Source organism: Neovison vison, chromosome 2, assembly GCF_020171115.1.
Source record: "Neovison vison isolate M4711 chromosome 2, ASM_NN_V1, whole genome shotgun sequence".
Taxonomy (NCBI): Eukaryota; Metazoa; Chordata; class Mammalia; order Carnivora; family Mustelidae; genus Neogale; species Neogale vison.
The window spans coordinates 235,136,007-235,152,746 of NC_058092.1; the positions used below are offsets into that span (position 1 = coordinate 235,136,007).

Sequence of the window (16,740 nt, forward strand, 5' to 3'; positions counted from 1 at the left end):
GAACGAGGAGTAGGTCAGAGAGAGAAGCAGGCTCCCCGTGGAGCTGGGAGCCCGATGCTGGACTCGATCCCGGGACTCCAGGATCAGGACCTGAGCCGAAGGCAGTCGTCCAACCAACTGAGCCACCCAGGCATCCCTACACAATTGAATCTTTCAGTTTGCCTTTAAATAGGGGATTGTTTAGGCTGTGATATTATGAACAGAGGGCCAGGGGCTGGACAGCTACTGTGGTGGTCCTCCCTCTGCCTTGTCTTGGGACCACGGGCATGAACCCTCAGAGGCTCTTTCCCCCTTCATCTGTAAAGTCAGGGGTCTTTACGGCTTATTTATAGCTAAATTTGAAGTTCCATTTCCCACAACTGCTTTTGTCTGCCTCCTTCCATGGGAGGGGGCTGGTACTTACAAATTTTGCATGTGTGCCTTACAGATTCGTATGGGCCTGAATGTGTTTATAGTGGAGTGTTCATTTTATTTTATTATTTTTGATGTGTTTATTTTTTGCATGTCTCTAACAGAATAGGCATGCTGGCAGGACGCTGTTAAGAACTGTGAGAAACGCATTTATGGCTCCTAAAGGCTTAGGAATATGGTTATGCTGAACCAGGAAAGGCTGGCATATGCTCCGGGCTTTCTTTGCCTAATGCAGTTATTTCTTGTTAAACACTACCATAAAATGCTAAATAAACTTAATAACTACTAATAACCATTTATGTCAGTTTGAGGACATTGAAATTTTATGAATTTTGGTGGAAATAGAGGAAAAATAACTATGAAAATGGAATTTTCTGCTTGTATATGGTTTTTGATGTTTTAGGATTTTTGTGAACATGTGTTTGTTTGCTTGCTTTGGTTTTTAAAAAAGGATTCTGGTAGGGATGGACATCTTTATTGCAGTGAAAACAAAATACTCCCAACCACAGTAAGAGGCTTTATCATTTACTAAATGTTCAGTGCAGGACACCCAGTGTTCAAATCCCCAGATCGTCAGTGGCATGATTGTCTTTGAGACACAGAATGCACACGTGGTCAACAAGGTGTAAATATCAAGAGCCTTATTTTGTGGGGAAAGCTGAATGTGGAAAAGACGCGGCATTTGCTGGAGCTCCCTCGGATCCTCAGGGCTAGAGGTGGGACCCTGCGTATTTCGTTTGGCCGCAGGGACCATGGACGTGAAAACCAGGGAGGTTGCCTGGGCCTATAGCACCTTCCCAGCCACGGTAGCTCAGGTATGGAGCGGACACCAGGCAGTATGCTGTGGTGGGGATGTTTGGAGATGGGTTGAGAGGAGGGTTTGGAGGAGGGGTTGGCTTTTTGAAGAGGTGCAGCTGTTGGGAAGATCCTGTGGATGGTGGGGAGGGTCAGTTGGTCCACACAGGTATGGGACAGGCTGGCTTCTGCTGTTCAGGGAGAAGCAGGGACAGGGGCCCTCCTGGAGCCCATACTGTGTGTGGTTGGAGAAGGTGAGGTGAGGTGGTCGGGTGGTGGAGGACCCACCATACTTGCTCGAGGAGTTTGCACATGCTACGATCCAGGAGAATTTTAGAGAAGGACACAGTGAAGGACCCTTTGTGACTAGCCTGGCCCGGCAGAGTGTTCGGGATGGATGGATGAGAAATGGACGATGAGTTTTACATTTAGTCTGCTCTGTTTTCAAGTAGGATCCTTTGGGAAGGAGGATATCACTGTAGCACTGTATTTCTGTCTTCTTTTCTCTTCTCTTCATTTCTTTTGTAGTGATTGGAAGTTTGTATCTCCCAATTACACCTGTTTCAACCGTCCCACATTCAGCTCCTCTCTGACAACCACCGCTTTGTTCTGTTTTTGTCAGTTTTTTAGTTCGTTTCTTTGTTCATTTGTTTTTTTAGATTCCACATAGAAGTGGAATCTCAGGGTATTTGTCTTTGTCTGACTTATTTCACTTAGCATTATGGTGCCCTCTAGGTCCATCCGTGTTGTTGCACATGGCAAGATCTTCCTCTTTTTATGGACGAGCAGTATTCCATGGTGTACATAGAGCCCGTCTCTATCCATTCATCTGCTGATGGACACTTGGCTGTTTCCATATCATGGCTCTTGTAGCTGCAGTGAACACAGGAGTGCATATATTCTTTTGAATTAGTATTTTCATTTTCTACCCAGTAGTGGAATTGCTGAATCATATGATGTTTATATTTTAAAGTTTTCGAGGACCCTCCATACTGTTTTCCACAGTGGATGCAATTTACATTGCCACCAAGAGTGTGCAAAGGTTCCCTTTTCTCTACGTCCTCGCCGGCACGTGTTTCGTCTTGTCTTTTTGATTCTAGCCATTCCGACTGGTGGAAGGGGATGTTTTATTGTGGTTCTGTTTTGCATTTCCCTGATGATGAGTGATGTTCAGCATCTTTTCATCTGTTTCTTGGCCATCTGTATGTCCTCTTTGGAAAAAAATATCTATTCAAGTTGTCTGCCCACTTTTTAATTGGATTTTTTTTGGAGTTGAGTTGTAGAAGTGTGTTGTATGTTTCAGATATGATCCTCTTACCAGAGGATATCATTTGCAAATATTTTCTCCTGTTCAGTATTTGTTTTTTTGTTTCATTGATGATTTCTTTCCTTTTACAAAAGGTGGGGTTTTTTTTTTAAGATTTATTTGTTTATTTGACAGAGAGACACAGAGAGAGAGAGAGAGATAGATCACAAGTAGGCAGAGAGGCAGGCAGGGGGAGAGGGGGAAGCAGGCTGCCTGCTGAGCAGAGAGCTTGATGTGGGGCTCGAGAGCATGACCTGAGCCAAAGGCAGAGGCTTAACCCACTGAGCCACCCAGGTGCCCCTAAAGGCGTTTCTTTTCTTTCTCTCTCTCTTTTTTTTTTTATTGGTCTGTGTCTGTTTTTGCTACAGTCCCAGTAGTTCATTTTTGCTTCTATTTCTCATCCCTGAGGAGACACATCTAGAAACGAGTTTGATGTTAGAGAAAAGGCTGCCTATGCTCCTGTCTAGGAGTTTTATGGTTTCAAGTCGCACATGTAGATTCTTAATCCATTTTTTTAAAAGATTTTATTGACTTATTTGACAGAGAGAGAGAGTATAAGCAGGGGGAGTGGCAGACAGAGGGAGAGGGAGAAACAGGCTCGAACCCTTCGACTATAGGGCTCAAACCCAGGACCCTGAGCTGAATGCAGATGCTTAACTGCCTGAGCCACCCAGGCACCCCGGTCCTTAATCCATTCTGAGTTTACTTTTGCGTCTGATGCCAGAAAATGGCTGTTTCCTTCTTTTCATGTAGCTGTCCGGTTTCCCCACCCAGTGCCATTTTTTGAAGACACTGTCCTTTTCCCATTGCATGTTCTTGCCTCCTTTGTCGTTGGTTAATTGGCCGTATAGACCTGGCTTTGTTTCTGGGCTCCCTGTCCTGTCTGTGAGCCTGTGCCTCCGCCGGTGCCGGCGCCGTACTGTTCTGGTGACTGCAGCTTCGTAGTGTGGTTTCAAGTAGGGGATGGTGATGCCTCCAGCTCTGCTTTTCTTTCTCAAGTATTTATTTATTTATTTATGAGAGTTTGCTACTTGAGTGTTTTTTGCATATTTTAAAAGATATTTTATTTTATTTTTGACACAGAGTGAGCAGGAGAGATAGAGAGCAAGCACAAGCAGGGGGTACAGCAGGCAGGGGAGAGGCAGGCTCCCGCTGAGCAGGGAGCCCGATGCGGGCTCCATCCTAGAACCCTGGGATCATGACCGATGTTAGAGAAATTACTGCCTATGCTTCCTTCTAGGAGTTTTGTGATTTCAAGTCTCACATGTAGATTTTTAATCCTTTTTTTAAAAAATATTTTATTTGTTTATTTGACAGCTAGAGAGAGAACACAAGTAAGCAGAGTGGCAGGGAGAGGGGCAGAGAGAGAAGCAGGCTCTCTGCTGAGAGCCTGATGTGGGGCTCGATCCCAGGACCCTGGAATCATGACCCGAGCTGAAGGCAGCCGCTTAACCAACTGAGCCACCCAGGCACCCCTTTTAATCCATTTTTAAAAAAGATTTTATTGATTTATTTCACAGAGAGAGTATAAGCAGGGGGTGTGACAGGCAGAGGGAGAGGGAGAAGCAGGCTTCCTGCTGAGCAGGGAGCCCAATGTGGGGTTTGAACCCAGGACCCTGAGTTGAAGGCATCCGCTTAACCGACTGAACTACCCAGGTGCCAGCAGTGTTTTTTGCATATTAAACATATTCTAATGCCCTTTTCCCACTGTGACTGTTACCTTCATCTCATCACGCTTGAGCAAAAGTGTGCTTGGCATTTAATGGTATGAGTGTTTTAGGTGCTTATCTGAAAGGAATAGGAACTATTTTATGTCAGAACACACATTAGGGATTTCAGAGATGTGTTGACTATGCCAGTTTTAAGAATTTCTTAATGTTGGACATATTTTTGCCATTTGATTATAATGTAGCTTTTTGGCTTAATATCAGCTTTAATTATATGATTATTTTGATTTTATTTTTTAATTAATTTTATCTTTTTTGGTTATATGATAATTTAAAAAATTAGATTGGTTTCCAAAGACATTCAGCCCACCAGTATCTCATTCCTTTTTACGGTTGGGTGATGGTCCATAGTGTATATATACCAGATTTTTGTCTATTCATCTGTTGATGGACACTTGGGCTGGTCCCATAACTTGCCTATTATAAATAATGCTGCAGTAAGCATAGGGGTATGTATATCTTTTCAAATTAAAAAAAATATTCAGCCCATATATAATTGATTCATAGAAAGTAATTCTTTAATTAAAAAATCTATTAATGGAAATAAAAGACAGTATATGAAGTGATAATTAAACTGTGAACAGTATCAGTTTTCTTCCTATTATAAACATTATTCAGCCATAAAAAGGAATAAAGTTCTGATACATGGGGCAGCACCTTAAAGCATCATGTTGAAGAAACCAGGCAGGAAAAGCGTAGTATTGTTTGGTGTGCTTCTGTGAGGCAGGTAGAGCAGTCCCGTCCATAGGGACGGAAGTTGGACTCAAAGTCTCAAGGGGCTGCAGGGAGGGAATGGGGGTAACTGGTCTGTGGGTACCGAGTTGCTGTTTAGAGGGATGAAAATATTGTGGAAGGTGATCACAGTGATGGTTTCCCAACATTCTGAATGTCGCTGCCCCCACATTGGACACTTAAGATGGTTAAAACGCGGGACGTCACGGCATCTGTGCTGACCATGTAAGCATAGGTTTATTTCCGCTTTATGTTCTTGGTCTGTGTGTTTACTTTTGTGCCAGCCCCACACAGCGTTGGTCACTAGTGCTCTTCGGGACCACACTAAAAAGATGAAGTCACCGTTGTATGGTGTTCCGAGTTTCTTCTAGTCGACGACGCTTTGTATTTGACTCTTGAATGAGAAGGCTACCTTTGTGGATATCAGAGGGGCTGATCCAGGCAGGCACTGCCTCTAGTCCACCGTTAAAAACAGGTAGAAACAAGCCAGCAAAGTCACTTTACCTCTACTCATGTCTCCTTACCTCTCTCTCTCTCCTTCGCAGCATTTTATAACTACGATGCCAGGGGAGCGGATGAACTTTCTTTACAAATAGGAGACACTGTACACATCTTGGAAACCTATGAAGGTGCGTATACTGCTGGTGTCTTTCCCTTACTGTTTTGGGCAGTTAGGTCATGTTCTCAGTGTTTCAGAATATATCCATCTGATCCGTCTTCCTGCAGGCGATGGATGCCTTTTCCAGTGAGGGCCGCCGGGAGGCTTCTCATTATTTAAATAATACTTGATTAACATGAAATTAGAACTAAAAATTCCAGTTTTTCGCCTCTACAGTTTTCTGTAGAAATCGCTATTTTCATTAAAAGCAACAGAACACTTGATTAACATGAAATTAGAACTAAAAATTCCAGTTTTTCGCCTCTACAGTTTTCTGTAGAAATCGCTATTTTCATTAAAAGCAACAGAACACGTTGATTCCTTTGTTGCAAATGTATGTGAATCTTGACTGTGAATAACTGACCACTTGAAAAACTATGAAAAAAAAAAAAATACATTTAAGATATTTCCATGTTCAACTCATCGTTTTGATGTGTTTGATGTGAATGGTGAGACTTCTTATGTTTTCATTTACATTTGTTAGGAAAGGAACTAAAACTTTTTATTTGACCCAGCTGTAGGATGTGGGCCAGTGAAATAGACATTATCCAATAGATTAGAAATCCAGAAAATACTATCATAATAGTAGTTTCTCAGTGTCCTTGGATTTTCATATATTCGGGTTTCTTTTTAAAGATTTTAGTTATTAATTAGAGAGAGAAAGACAGAGAGACAGAGCACAAGGCGGGGAGGGCAGAAGGAGAGGGAGAAGTAGACTCCTCACTGAGCAGGGAGCCCAACGTGGGACTCGATCCCAGGACCTCAAGGTCATGACCTCGCTAAAGGCAGCCTCTTAACCAACTGAGCCACCCAGATGCCCCCACACAATTGGTTTTTATATTTAGTGTTTTGGGTATCACTGGAGCGACCCGCCCTTCCTTTTATTCTGTGGTTATTGCGGCACAGAAGGGAAGCCGTGATGGGCTTGCTTTCTGAGACTCCTTGGATTTGGAAACTTTGTAGAATTGTGTAATTAGCGTTGGTGGCTTTACTTCCTGCTTGAAGGGGTGACGCCCATATAGCAGATGAATGAAAAGAACTGATTAAAATGGATCCTTTCAATAGAAGAATTGCTTTCAGAGTGGGTTTAGCTCACCCCTTCCTGTAGGAGCTGGGGGCGGGAGAGGAGACTGCAGCCGGCCCACAGTGAACCCACTGAGATCTGCGAACTGGCCCTCAGGCTCAGGCTGTGGAATTTGCATAAGAGTGCAGTGGATGTGAACCTCTGGGCACTGGGTGGGTGCAGCTTGCCCCAGGGCCCCTCCCAGAACCACACGCTAGCAGGAACCTATCAGACACCCATGGCTGTGTCCCGTATTTCCCTTGTGGTATGTGAGGACTTAGAATTCCGGTCCCTTTGCCTCTTTAACCCTAAAATCTTCCCACTGGGGGAAAAAAAAATCAGCATTAGTGGTGTATGCCTGGAAGCAGCTGTAGCTCGGTGAGAACAGACCCTGTCCTTAAGTGAATGAGTAGTTGTGATGGGTGCCTTCTGCTTGTTTTCAGTTTTTGTAGCTGACAGTTGGATTGCCTTATCTGCTCTCAGTATATTCTGCCAGTGTTTGACAGGAGACACGGAGAAATTAAGCAGAGGTTAAGGATCTAACCTCTCATCTCAGACACTTTACTGATCTGAAGGGAAAAAGGCTCTTACATCTTCTTTATGTTTGCCCCTGCTCTGTTGAAGTGGAAATCCTGGTTAATAAACACTGGGTGATGACGTCATTCCTGAATAGATAGCAATTTCCGGTCAGCCTGGGTATGTGGGGACTGCCACCTCTTGTTCTCTGCTTCCCAAGAAGAATGTTCTCTTTAAACAGTGGGATCTTATCGCCAGCAATCCTTGCTGTACGTTTGACTTAAAAACAAATTGGGTAGCAAGCATGATGGTTAAGTCTTCTTCAGTGAGCATTTTGTTTCAGGGCTAGTCAGTCTTCGAGATTCTGATTAAAATATTCCAGTCTTTATAAAGACCCTTTAACACAAAACAAATTCCTTTTCCTTGACAACTATCATTTTGGTTTTAATCAGAATCTGATCAGAGAAATGCTTTTGGGGAAGCAGTTTCGACTTTGGGAAACTTGGTGTCTTTATTCATGAAATAAGAATGGAATAATTGTTTTTCTGCTCTTTCCTTTTGTTCTATTTTAGTTTCACAGATCATACTCGTGTTTGGCATTTTTTTTCTTTCCTCCTCTCCCCTCCTACATTTCCTCTAAGAAAATGTATTTCTGTTTGTCAAATTTAATTTTCTTTTTCTTTGTGATCCTTTTCAGGATATTACTTGGCCTTCTGCAGAGAATATAAATTCTAGATGATGGCTCTTTATAGTAAAGTTCAAAGAAAAAATTTACCTTTAAGTTATGGTTAATTTCTCTCTCTCTCAGGCTCGTGAAGGCCTGGAGCAGAGGACACAGGAAAAGCAGGGTACAGGTTATTGTGGGGGTAGAAGGAGCTTGGAGAGGTCATTGAGGGCATATCCCCAGTTTTAAGCAGTGTCCAGACTCAGCCACAGGAGAGGTGAGCCAAGATCCCATGTTTACAGGGTGATTGTCGAGGGGCTGAGGACGTGCGGGGCCTGCTGCCTGCTCTTTCCCATGCTGCCCTCTGGGCGCTGGACACTGGACGTCATGGAGCAGGCAAGCAAGGTGCAAAGATTAGGAAGTCATTCTTTTGATTAAACCACTACACTGGAACTGAATGTATTCCAGTTTTTAAAGGGTAATAATGTATTTTCTTCCAAAATATACCTTACTTCCCTCTTGTACTGTCAGCATCTGTCCACCGAAGGTCATGTGAGACAGGGTGAGGTTTCCTGGGGCCTTTGTAACTAAGGACCACGGTTTATAACAAAGGACGGCGCTGGCTGGCTTAACTGGCAGGGGTGTGTTGTCTCCCACTTCTGGGAGCTGTGATATGAGATCAAGGTGTCAGTTGGGCTGTAGGGGAGAAGCCGTTCCTTCTGGTGTTTGCCGGTAGTCATTGGTGGTGTTTGGGTTGTAGATGGGGCACTCTGGTTTCTGCCTTTGTTTTCGTGTGGCAGCCTTCCTGTGTGGGTCTCTGTTTGCTTCCCCTTTATACAAGGCCACCAGTCATTTTGGGTTTTGGCCCACTGTAACTAACTCATTTTCACCTGATTGTCTGCGGAGACGACCTTATTTCCAAATAAGGTCACATTCACAGGTAGAGTGAGGACTTCACTGTCTAGTTTGAGGGACACAGGTGAACCTGTGACAGATGGGAAAAGGCAGTCACAGTGGTGAGGTTCTCATTTCTTAGACCTGGGAGCCCCCCAGCCCAGCCTCCGCTCAGCAAGCATCCTTCGTACCTTGTCGCAGGTGACCGGCCACCTGGTCTTGGCCTGCGGAAGACCGATGTGGCTGTGGGTACTGTCTTCTGAGAGTGCTGGACCCGCTGCTCCCAGAGCCTCCGGCTGCGGGACTGAGTCTGTACCTGCGGGGCCTGCAGCGTGTTCCACACAGAGCACCTGCTGGTTCTTTCTCCAGAAGGCCTGTTTTGTGTGTGGATGCTGTCCATCAGAACGTGACTGGTCGCTTCTGGAATTTGGCTCTCTTGCCATTCAGACCATAGGCCACTGCCCTCCTGACAGAAGGGAATGTCCTGTCCATCTTCAGGCAGCTCCTTGTAAACTGGGCTGATCCCAGGACCGTGGTGATGTGGTCTTCACCTGTCTATCCTGAAGGAAACTCCAGCTTCTTCCTCATGCGTGTGTTGGCCTTGCTGCTGATGGTGTCACAGGGCACAGTGAGTGCACCTCCTGCTCTGCCTCTTCCGTTGTGACCCCTCCCTCCTCTATCTGGCTAACAGTGAGCCCTCCTCGAAGACTAAACCTAAGCACACCTGTCCGGGCAGGCGCTCCTTCCTGCCTGCCTCCCACCTCCTTTGCTCTGCCTGATACTGTTCCCTCGTGGCACTGTCCCTGGACTTGAGTGTGTATGTGTGTTCCTGCCTGTTTTTCTGCTGTGGACACTGTATGGGACTCGCTGACTTGGTTGGTTGCCATCTTCCTGTGCTGGACTGTGTGCTCCCTGAGTTTCAGGGCTGTGTCTTGTCCATACCTGCCTGTCTCTTAGGTTGGTCGACTTCATGGAGACTACTCGTGAGCCCTGCCTGGGAGGAGTTAATCAGCCTGTTGCTGCTACAGACCACGGACCCTCCTGCCCCTAGCCTCACCCTGTCTTGCTCCTTCCCCTAAGAGCATCCAGGCCTGCATTCCCTTACAGCCCCTCCCTCCCCTGCGAGAAACCTGTGCAGGGATATCCTCTTTCCTTCACGCTAAAGTCTGTCCTGTAACATGGCTGGGCCCCTGCTTGTCTTAGGGGGTCTTCCCATTTGTGAGCTCATGGAGGGCAGAAATGAAGCCTTATCTTTTTCTGTATTTTGCTCTGTCTAGTGCAGTCTCCGGCATGAGTGTGTGAGCTGGAAGAAGTAACGTATGCAGATGATCTTGGGGAGGGAAGCAGTAGGTTTTCATTTTTCCTAGGAAGGCAATTAAAAAAGAAACTCCATCTATTATTATAACATTAAAAAAAAAAAAAGACAAGACTCCCTATCTTTTATCCTCATGGCTCACCCCTTTCTTCTCCCTCTTCCCATTGAAAACCAGCTGTGTCTGATGTGGATTTTTGTGTTTGCCTGTGTTCTGGTAGTGTTTGGCGTGCATGTGGTTTTCATGTATGTGAACGTGGCTGTAGCTCTTGCTCTTGTTCTGTTTCTTACTATTTTATTCAGTGCTGTCCTCTAAGAGGCACTTCTGTTTATTTTTAGTGTATGTTTAGTTCACGGTTCCCACTGCTGTGTGCACACTCCCCGTGTTTTACTGACAGCCTTCCCAGTTTCCGGGCACTCCGCTCTCCTCCATGTGCTAACCCTAACCCTTACATCACACGGCCATGGGATCCTGCAGCCGTCCCCTGTGCACAGGGAGATGTGCACACGTCTTTCCCAGGGATGCGTTCCCAGGATGCGGGGACAGATACTGTGGGGACAGATGCTGGTTGCAGGCTGTGGGGACGGATACTTGGGATAAGCAGGGATGGCTGCTCCCATTCAGTTGCTGCAGGCTCCTGTCCTCCCCAGCACCCGGGGCTGCCTATATCCTGGGGCATTATAGTTTTTAACCACTGAAATTTGTTCAGTTAAATTGTATCTGATTATCTTTAAGTTTGAGCAATCTCTTCATATGTGGGTAAGTCCTCGGGCTCCTTCTATACACTGTTGGTAAGTATGGCTCTTTTTCACGTGGTTGCATCTCAAATCGTCCTGGCTTGTCATCGGGCAGTATTTCCTTTTATGTTCTAGGACATTGATCCCTTGTCAGTTTCAGGAACGAAGGGGCGTGTTAATAATGAAGACGTGGGAAGGTTATAATGACAGCATGGAAGACCGTCCTTAGAACTGAATAAATACAGCTTTTATTTGGCTCTAGATGTAAGCTGGTGACTGCATAGACCTCCCCCCTTTCTCCCTCTAACTGCCTGGGAACGCTGCCCTGGATGGGCACAGATTCTGGGCCGGGTGCAGGAGCCAGTGAAGCGGACAGTGCAGCTCTACGGAGATAATCCAGACCCCCGAGCTCCAGACCCCCGAGTCTGCAGTGCCCCCGGTCTCTCTGCCGGGCCCCTTTGTCAGGAGAGCCCTGCGGTCCCCACTCAGTCTTAGCAAATCCTTTGCAGGGATCCTGGGAATGTCCGTCTCCTGTTCTGAATGCTTGAAGAGCATCTGTTAATAATCCCTTGAGGACTTTGCTCATTTCCACCCCATCCCTTTCTGGTCTGTGACCGTTCTCGCCTCTGGTTGATAACATGATTGCTGCTTAAGAAGGTGCTGTCCTTGGGGCACTATTTCGAGCTCACTCAGACATCGCTCGCTTCCGAGCTTTGACTTTCTGATACCGTGTGAGAGCCTAATATTTGGTTATTCTCCAGGAATTTACTCAACCTGCACTCTGCGCACTTCTGTAATTCTCTGACCGCGTCTTTTCTCTCGTGGGCAGAGTTAGAATTTGAGCTTTGGATCCACTTTCCCTGAGCAAGGTGGCCAGAGTGCCTTGAGGACGTTGGGGGTGAGGACAGCTCCACAGTGGCCGTTGGCTGTCGTGGGGCTGTCGGGACGCTGGTGACCGGCTGTGCACCCCCAGGGCACCTGCAAGGATGTTTCTGCCCTCAGCTTGTGGGCTTGAGGGAAGGTGCCCGGGGTGTGGTCAGAGCTGCTCTGCCATCCTGTGGCCTGTTCCACGTAGCACTTCCTTCATGCCAGCCGTTGTAGCGGGCCCGTCTTCAGCTTCCTCCCCTCATGGAGGCAACTGGGAACTTGAGTCTAGTCACACCCCCAGGGCGAGGTGGGCCCGTGTTCCTGGGTCTGGCGCTTCCTGTGGGGCGCTGAGGCTTTGCCACAGACACACTTTGTGAGATTATGGCTGCTCTGGGGCATGGTGTCTCCGGATTGAGGAGGGAGGGAGTTAGTGCTCAATGGGTCCTCTGTCTTGGGGCAGTTCCTGATGATCTGGGGATGCTGGTATGTGCATTTGGCAGTGACCCCGATTCAAGTCAGTTAGCGGGACAGATAGGGAAATGGATACCCAAGGAGCCCTCTCCGGGGTGAGTGGTCAAAAGGACGTTTCTTCCTGGGGCGGTGTGGCCTAACTTCAAGGTGGCAGCTTTAAGTCTGCCAGCAGCAGACGGAGATGAATGGGCTGGTGGGGTGTTCAGGAAGGTCACTAGCCAGGACAATTTGAGATGCAACTCTCCGGAACCTTCTAGTGTATTTCCACAGGGTTAGGATTATTGAATTCGGGTGACAAACTGATGAATTCTCCAAGACAGGAAGGTATCATGAGGGTCCTGGGCTGTCTCCTCCTTCTAACTGTTGCAACTTTGTATTTGTTTAGGGTGGTACAGAGGTTATACCTTAAGAAAAAAGTCCAAGAAGGTAAGTCCTTTTTTCTAAACCTCTGCATTTCCCTTCATTCATCACACCGAGAGAGGAAATCAATTCTATCCCATTTGTGTCTTCGAGTTTTCTGTATATATCTCTTTCTCTGAACTTAACAAATGTGTGGGCTGACACATGGGCTACCCTGAATTGTTTTCTTTTGAACAGTATGTGGGCACAGAAACACCAGCTCTGCATCCGTGGTGGGACTGCTGGCCTGTGGCTCAGTCCTGACCTGTCATCACGAAAGGCACAGTCCTCTTTTCCTGGTAGAACGTCACATCCTACTTAAGCTCGGGAGGTGGGAGAGAAGGACCCTGGGGATAATGGCTTCAGAAAAAAAAAAAAAAATACCACTTACGATTTTCAGTCTTACATTATCCTCGATGACCACAGATTTGCAAAGCTCCTGCGTGCTTGTTTTCCCCTTGCGCAGAACTATTTTAAACTGCCTGACTTGCTTGCAAAAGAAAGGTTCTGCTTTCCAGGGCCTTTTGCATGCGAGGTTCTTTGAACTTCTGAAGCCAGGACCTGCAATTATGCCTCGATCCTTGTGGCGGACACTCCCTGACACGGTTCTGTTGTGGCTTTTCTGTTCTTAGCTTCGCAAAACCTAATTACAGCCCTCCGGTTTTATTCTGTGATTTTGAAATAATGTCCATTCTGAGCTGTGATTAGGCTCTGTCCACGTTAACTCACACACTTTAATATTGACGATAGCTTGACAGAGGGTTCGTTTTATTTCTGTTTCTTAATTCTGCCTTTCATGATCTCCTTACTGGGCTGGACTCCTCATGTGGTCCTGAGCCTGTAACTTAAGGTCTCCGAGGTCCGGCGGCTGAAGCACAGGACCTCCCTGCCCAGCTTCCCCCAGAAACCCTGCAGCCGGGCCCTGCTGGACAGGTGGGAGCTGTTTGTCCTTTGTAGCTGTCATTTGCGAAGGGCCCAGCTCGAGCCGCATTTTTTCTTCTGAAATCCTCATTGGAAGACCGGGCATCTGCGAAGCCTTTAAAGATACTATGGTTTCTTAGTTGGCCCCTGCTCCAGAGAAGGGACTTGGCCGCCAGTCACGCAAACTCCCAGGACCCATCCTTTGTGTGGGTATTCACACAGATGGAGTTTGTCTGGGCTAGTGTGAATGATCCGGCCGGAGTGGTTGCTCATTTCATACCTCTGCGTGTGTCGCCTCTCTGCCTTCCACTCCTCCTGCTGTGGCTTCCTGGTGCCTGCGAGCAGGTTTACTGAGATGGAGGGCTGTCTTTGCTTGTGGACACGGGTGAGGCTGCCTCGTTTATCCTCTTCCCTCTCCACCTGTGTGCACACCTTGACATTACCTGTGCTCCTGGAGGCATCCTGGGATTTGGGCGTGTCCGGAACAACTGGGACCTTGTGGAGCTCCAGCCTCGGGGCCCTTTAGTCCGCTTTCTTGCTCAGCCATTTGTCTTCCTGCCTGACCGCTCCCTCCTGTCTCTATGATAATTCTTTATGTGAAATTCCAGCTTTCCGTGTATGCAGGAGGAGCGTGAATCTGGGGTGTCCTTGCTCCTCCCAGACAGATTAGTAGCTGTGGTTTCTGGTCCTCCTGTGTAAATCCTTTGGGGCCAGATGCCAGGGAAACGCGGTCAGAAGCTCCTGTCACACAACAGGTGCCTGGAAACCACCAGGGCCGCAGAGTAGATTTCCACTGCACGCAATAAATCTCACACGGGAAGCCCTCCGGCTGTGCTGGGCAGCCCCGGATCCCAGCGCCTCTTGCCCCACTACCCACTTTCAGGTCCTCGTTTCTGCCTCACTCCAGAGAGGGGGCTCTTTGCTTAGGAAGCAGGACAGCAAGTCTTGATTAAAGCCCCTAGTACTTTGCCGTCCGCACCCGACACCGAACTTGCGCTTGAGAAACTCTCCCTCGCGCACTGTGCTGCTAAGCCCCAGCCTCCATGCATGCTGCCTTTGGGGGATGCCGAGAGCTGTGAAACCGGTGTCTGGTAGTTGTGTGGATTGGGCGAAATTTGCCCATTTCCTGTATTTTCTCACATGGCCCCTCTTTTGGGAGGTTGATAGGAATCTGTGGGTCAGGCAAATAGTCCTTCATGCATACGTGATGATAAGTTGTGGAAATCAACTTTCCATGGCCATTTTAGCTTTTCTGGAAAGAAGGACTGTCAGAGACCATCATCAGATTGTTTTAGGCACCCTTTGGCTTTGGAGCTGCCTGAGTCAAGGGCATCATTGCACCTGAGGTGCATCCAGTGGGGAAGACACAGGCCAGTCCTGTGCACTTTTTTCCTGGCACCCGGATCGCTTCTGCTTTCTTCCGAGACATCTGTAGTCTCCGTGAAACGTGAGCAGGTTGAGCTCCTACTTCCTGTTTGCCCCACTGTGTTGTATGTGAGACTTACCGTACGCCTTGCAGAATTAAGAGCGATCCAGCCATCCCTACCCTCACCTTGTCAGGGTGGTTTTTGATTTTCGCTTGGTATTCAAGTTGGTAATGAAATTACTGTTTTTTTCCCCCCCAAAGGGTATATTTCCTGCTTCATATATTCATCTTAAAGAAGCCATAGTTGAAGGAAAAGGGTGAGTCTGGTTTTAATGTTGAAATGAAGAAACATGGTGATTGTATTTGACTTTGCTGCTGGTCCACATGGCAGGGCTTGTTAGGGGGTTGGATGTGGGTGTGAGTGACCGTGATGGGACAGGAGTTCTGGCTAGAGAAAGGGGAGTTGGGATAGAGATCCCAACATGAGAGATCTGTACAACATGGCTCTGTTGTACAGAGAGATCTCTGGCTAGAGAAAGGGGAGTTGGGATAGAGATGTCTGTACAACATGGCTTTGGACCTTTGAAAAGTCTCAAGTCTGCACTGGACCTGCAGTCGTGCTTCTCAGACCTAAGCTGGTTTTGGGTAGCATTGGCCCAGTGCTCTGTGCTTCTCTGCAAGCAGTCCCACTGGGTAGAGGCTCCAGCCCCCCAGCTCTGAGTCCATTTTTCTGGAAAACTTTGAACGCTATGACACCAGTGGAGTTTAGGGTGAAGCAACAGTTGGTAAATTGGGACGTGTGTGAATTTACATTTTGTGTAATTGTGATGTATGTTTCTTGGAGGTCATAAAACTGATGTATAAGATCATTAAAAGGACTTTTATAGAATGAGAACCCATTAGACAGGGATGGCAAATGAATAGCCAGGTGTGAACTTGGAAGAAGGAGCATTAAAATGTTTTCCTTTTTTGTCTCTTCTACATCTTCACCCTCAGTTAAATATGTAAATTATAAAATTACTAATCATATGATTACTGCATAATGACATCTCTTCGGCTGATTACAAAATTGCCTTTCCAAGCACTGTACTTTTAACATATGAAAAGGACTTGCTGGGGTTCTGTAGTTGCGTGATGGGTGATTAAAATGAAGAAAATAACTTAGAGGCATAGATGGGGATGACCCGTAATACGGTATTTTTTTATAGCGATAAAATGTTTTGTGTGCAGACTTTTAAAGGGAAAGAAAAAAAAAAAAGCAAAGTTTTTTTTTTTTTTTAAAAAGCAAAGTTTTGACTCTTGTTGTAGAAATAATGGAACAAAGTATGCATTGAACGTATTTTACACCTGTCCGTGATTAATTTTTATAAGAGAGCGCTGTGAGTATACAAAAGAACACATAGAGAATGTGATACGAAGCGTACTAGTAATGTGAATGAGAGATAATTTTGATTCTCAGTGAGGAGAGTCACACCCACATAGACAGACACATTGCCTCCCATTCCTGGGGCTCGTGGGAGATGCCCTAGGTTGAGTGACTGAACGGTGCACCGGGGACAGAAGCAGTTAAGAAACAGTTTCTCTGCCTATGCTTTGGGGCTCCCTGTGTTTTCTCCCCACGCTGCTACTCTGGTCCTGCCTCTCCTTGGCTGCTCCCACCCACGCTCAGCTGCTTTCTGCCTCCCTCCTTGTAAAGACCCTCCTGCCTTCAGACTTGACACGTGGTCTCAGCGCTCCTCTTTTCTGCCGGAGATCTGTGGACCTCGACCTGCCCTCCCCATGGTCCTTCCTCCTTTCCAGGGCAGGGTGCTTTGTCATCCAAACCCCCAACCTGCCTGCTTGCTCTCCAAGGTCATTACTCCATCTCTCTGGCCGGGTTTTTTTCTTTCTGTGTCCCCTT

General features: G+C 46.8%; 1 protein-coding gene across 2 annotated transcripts in view; it reads left to right on the forward strand.

Moving 5' to 3' along the window:
• DOCK1 (dedicator of cytokinesis 1) overlaps positions 1-16,740 on the forward strand; it is a 491,675-nt gene that overhangs the window by 51,298 nt on the left and 423,637 nt on the right. For both annotated transcript variants that reach the window (XM_044240731.1, XM_044240732.1), the window contains exons 2-4: positions 5,517-5,600; positions 12,540-12,580; positions 15,102-15,157. In XM_044240731.1, coding sequence (XP_044096666.1) covers positions 5,517-5,600; positions 12,540-12,580; positions 15,102-15,157 — 181 coding nt within the window. The remainder of the gene's footprint in view (positions 1-5,516; positions 5,601-12,539; positions 12,581-15,101; positions 15,158-16,740) is intronic.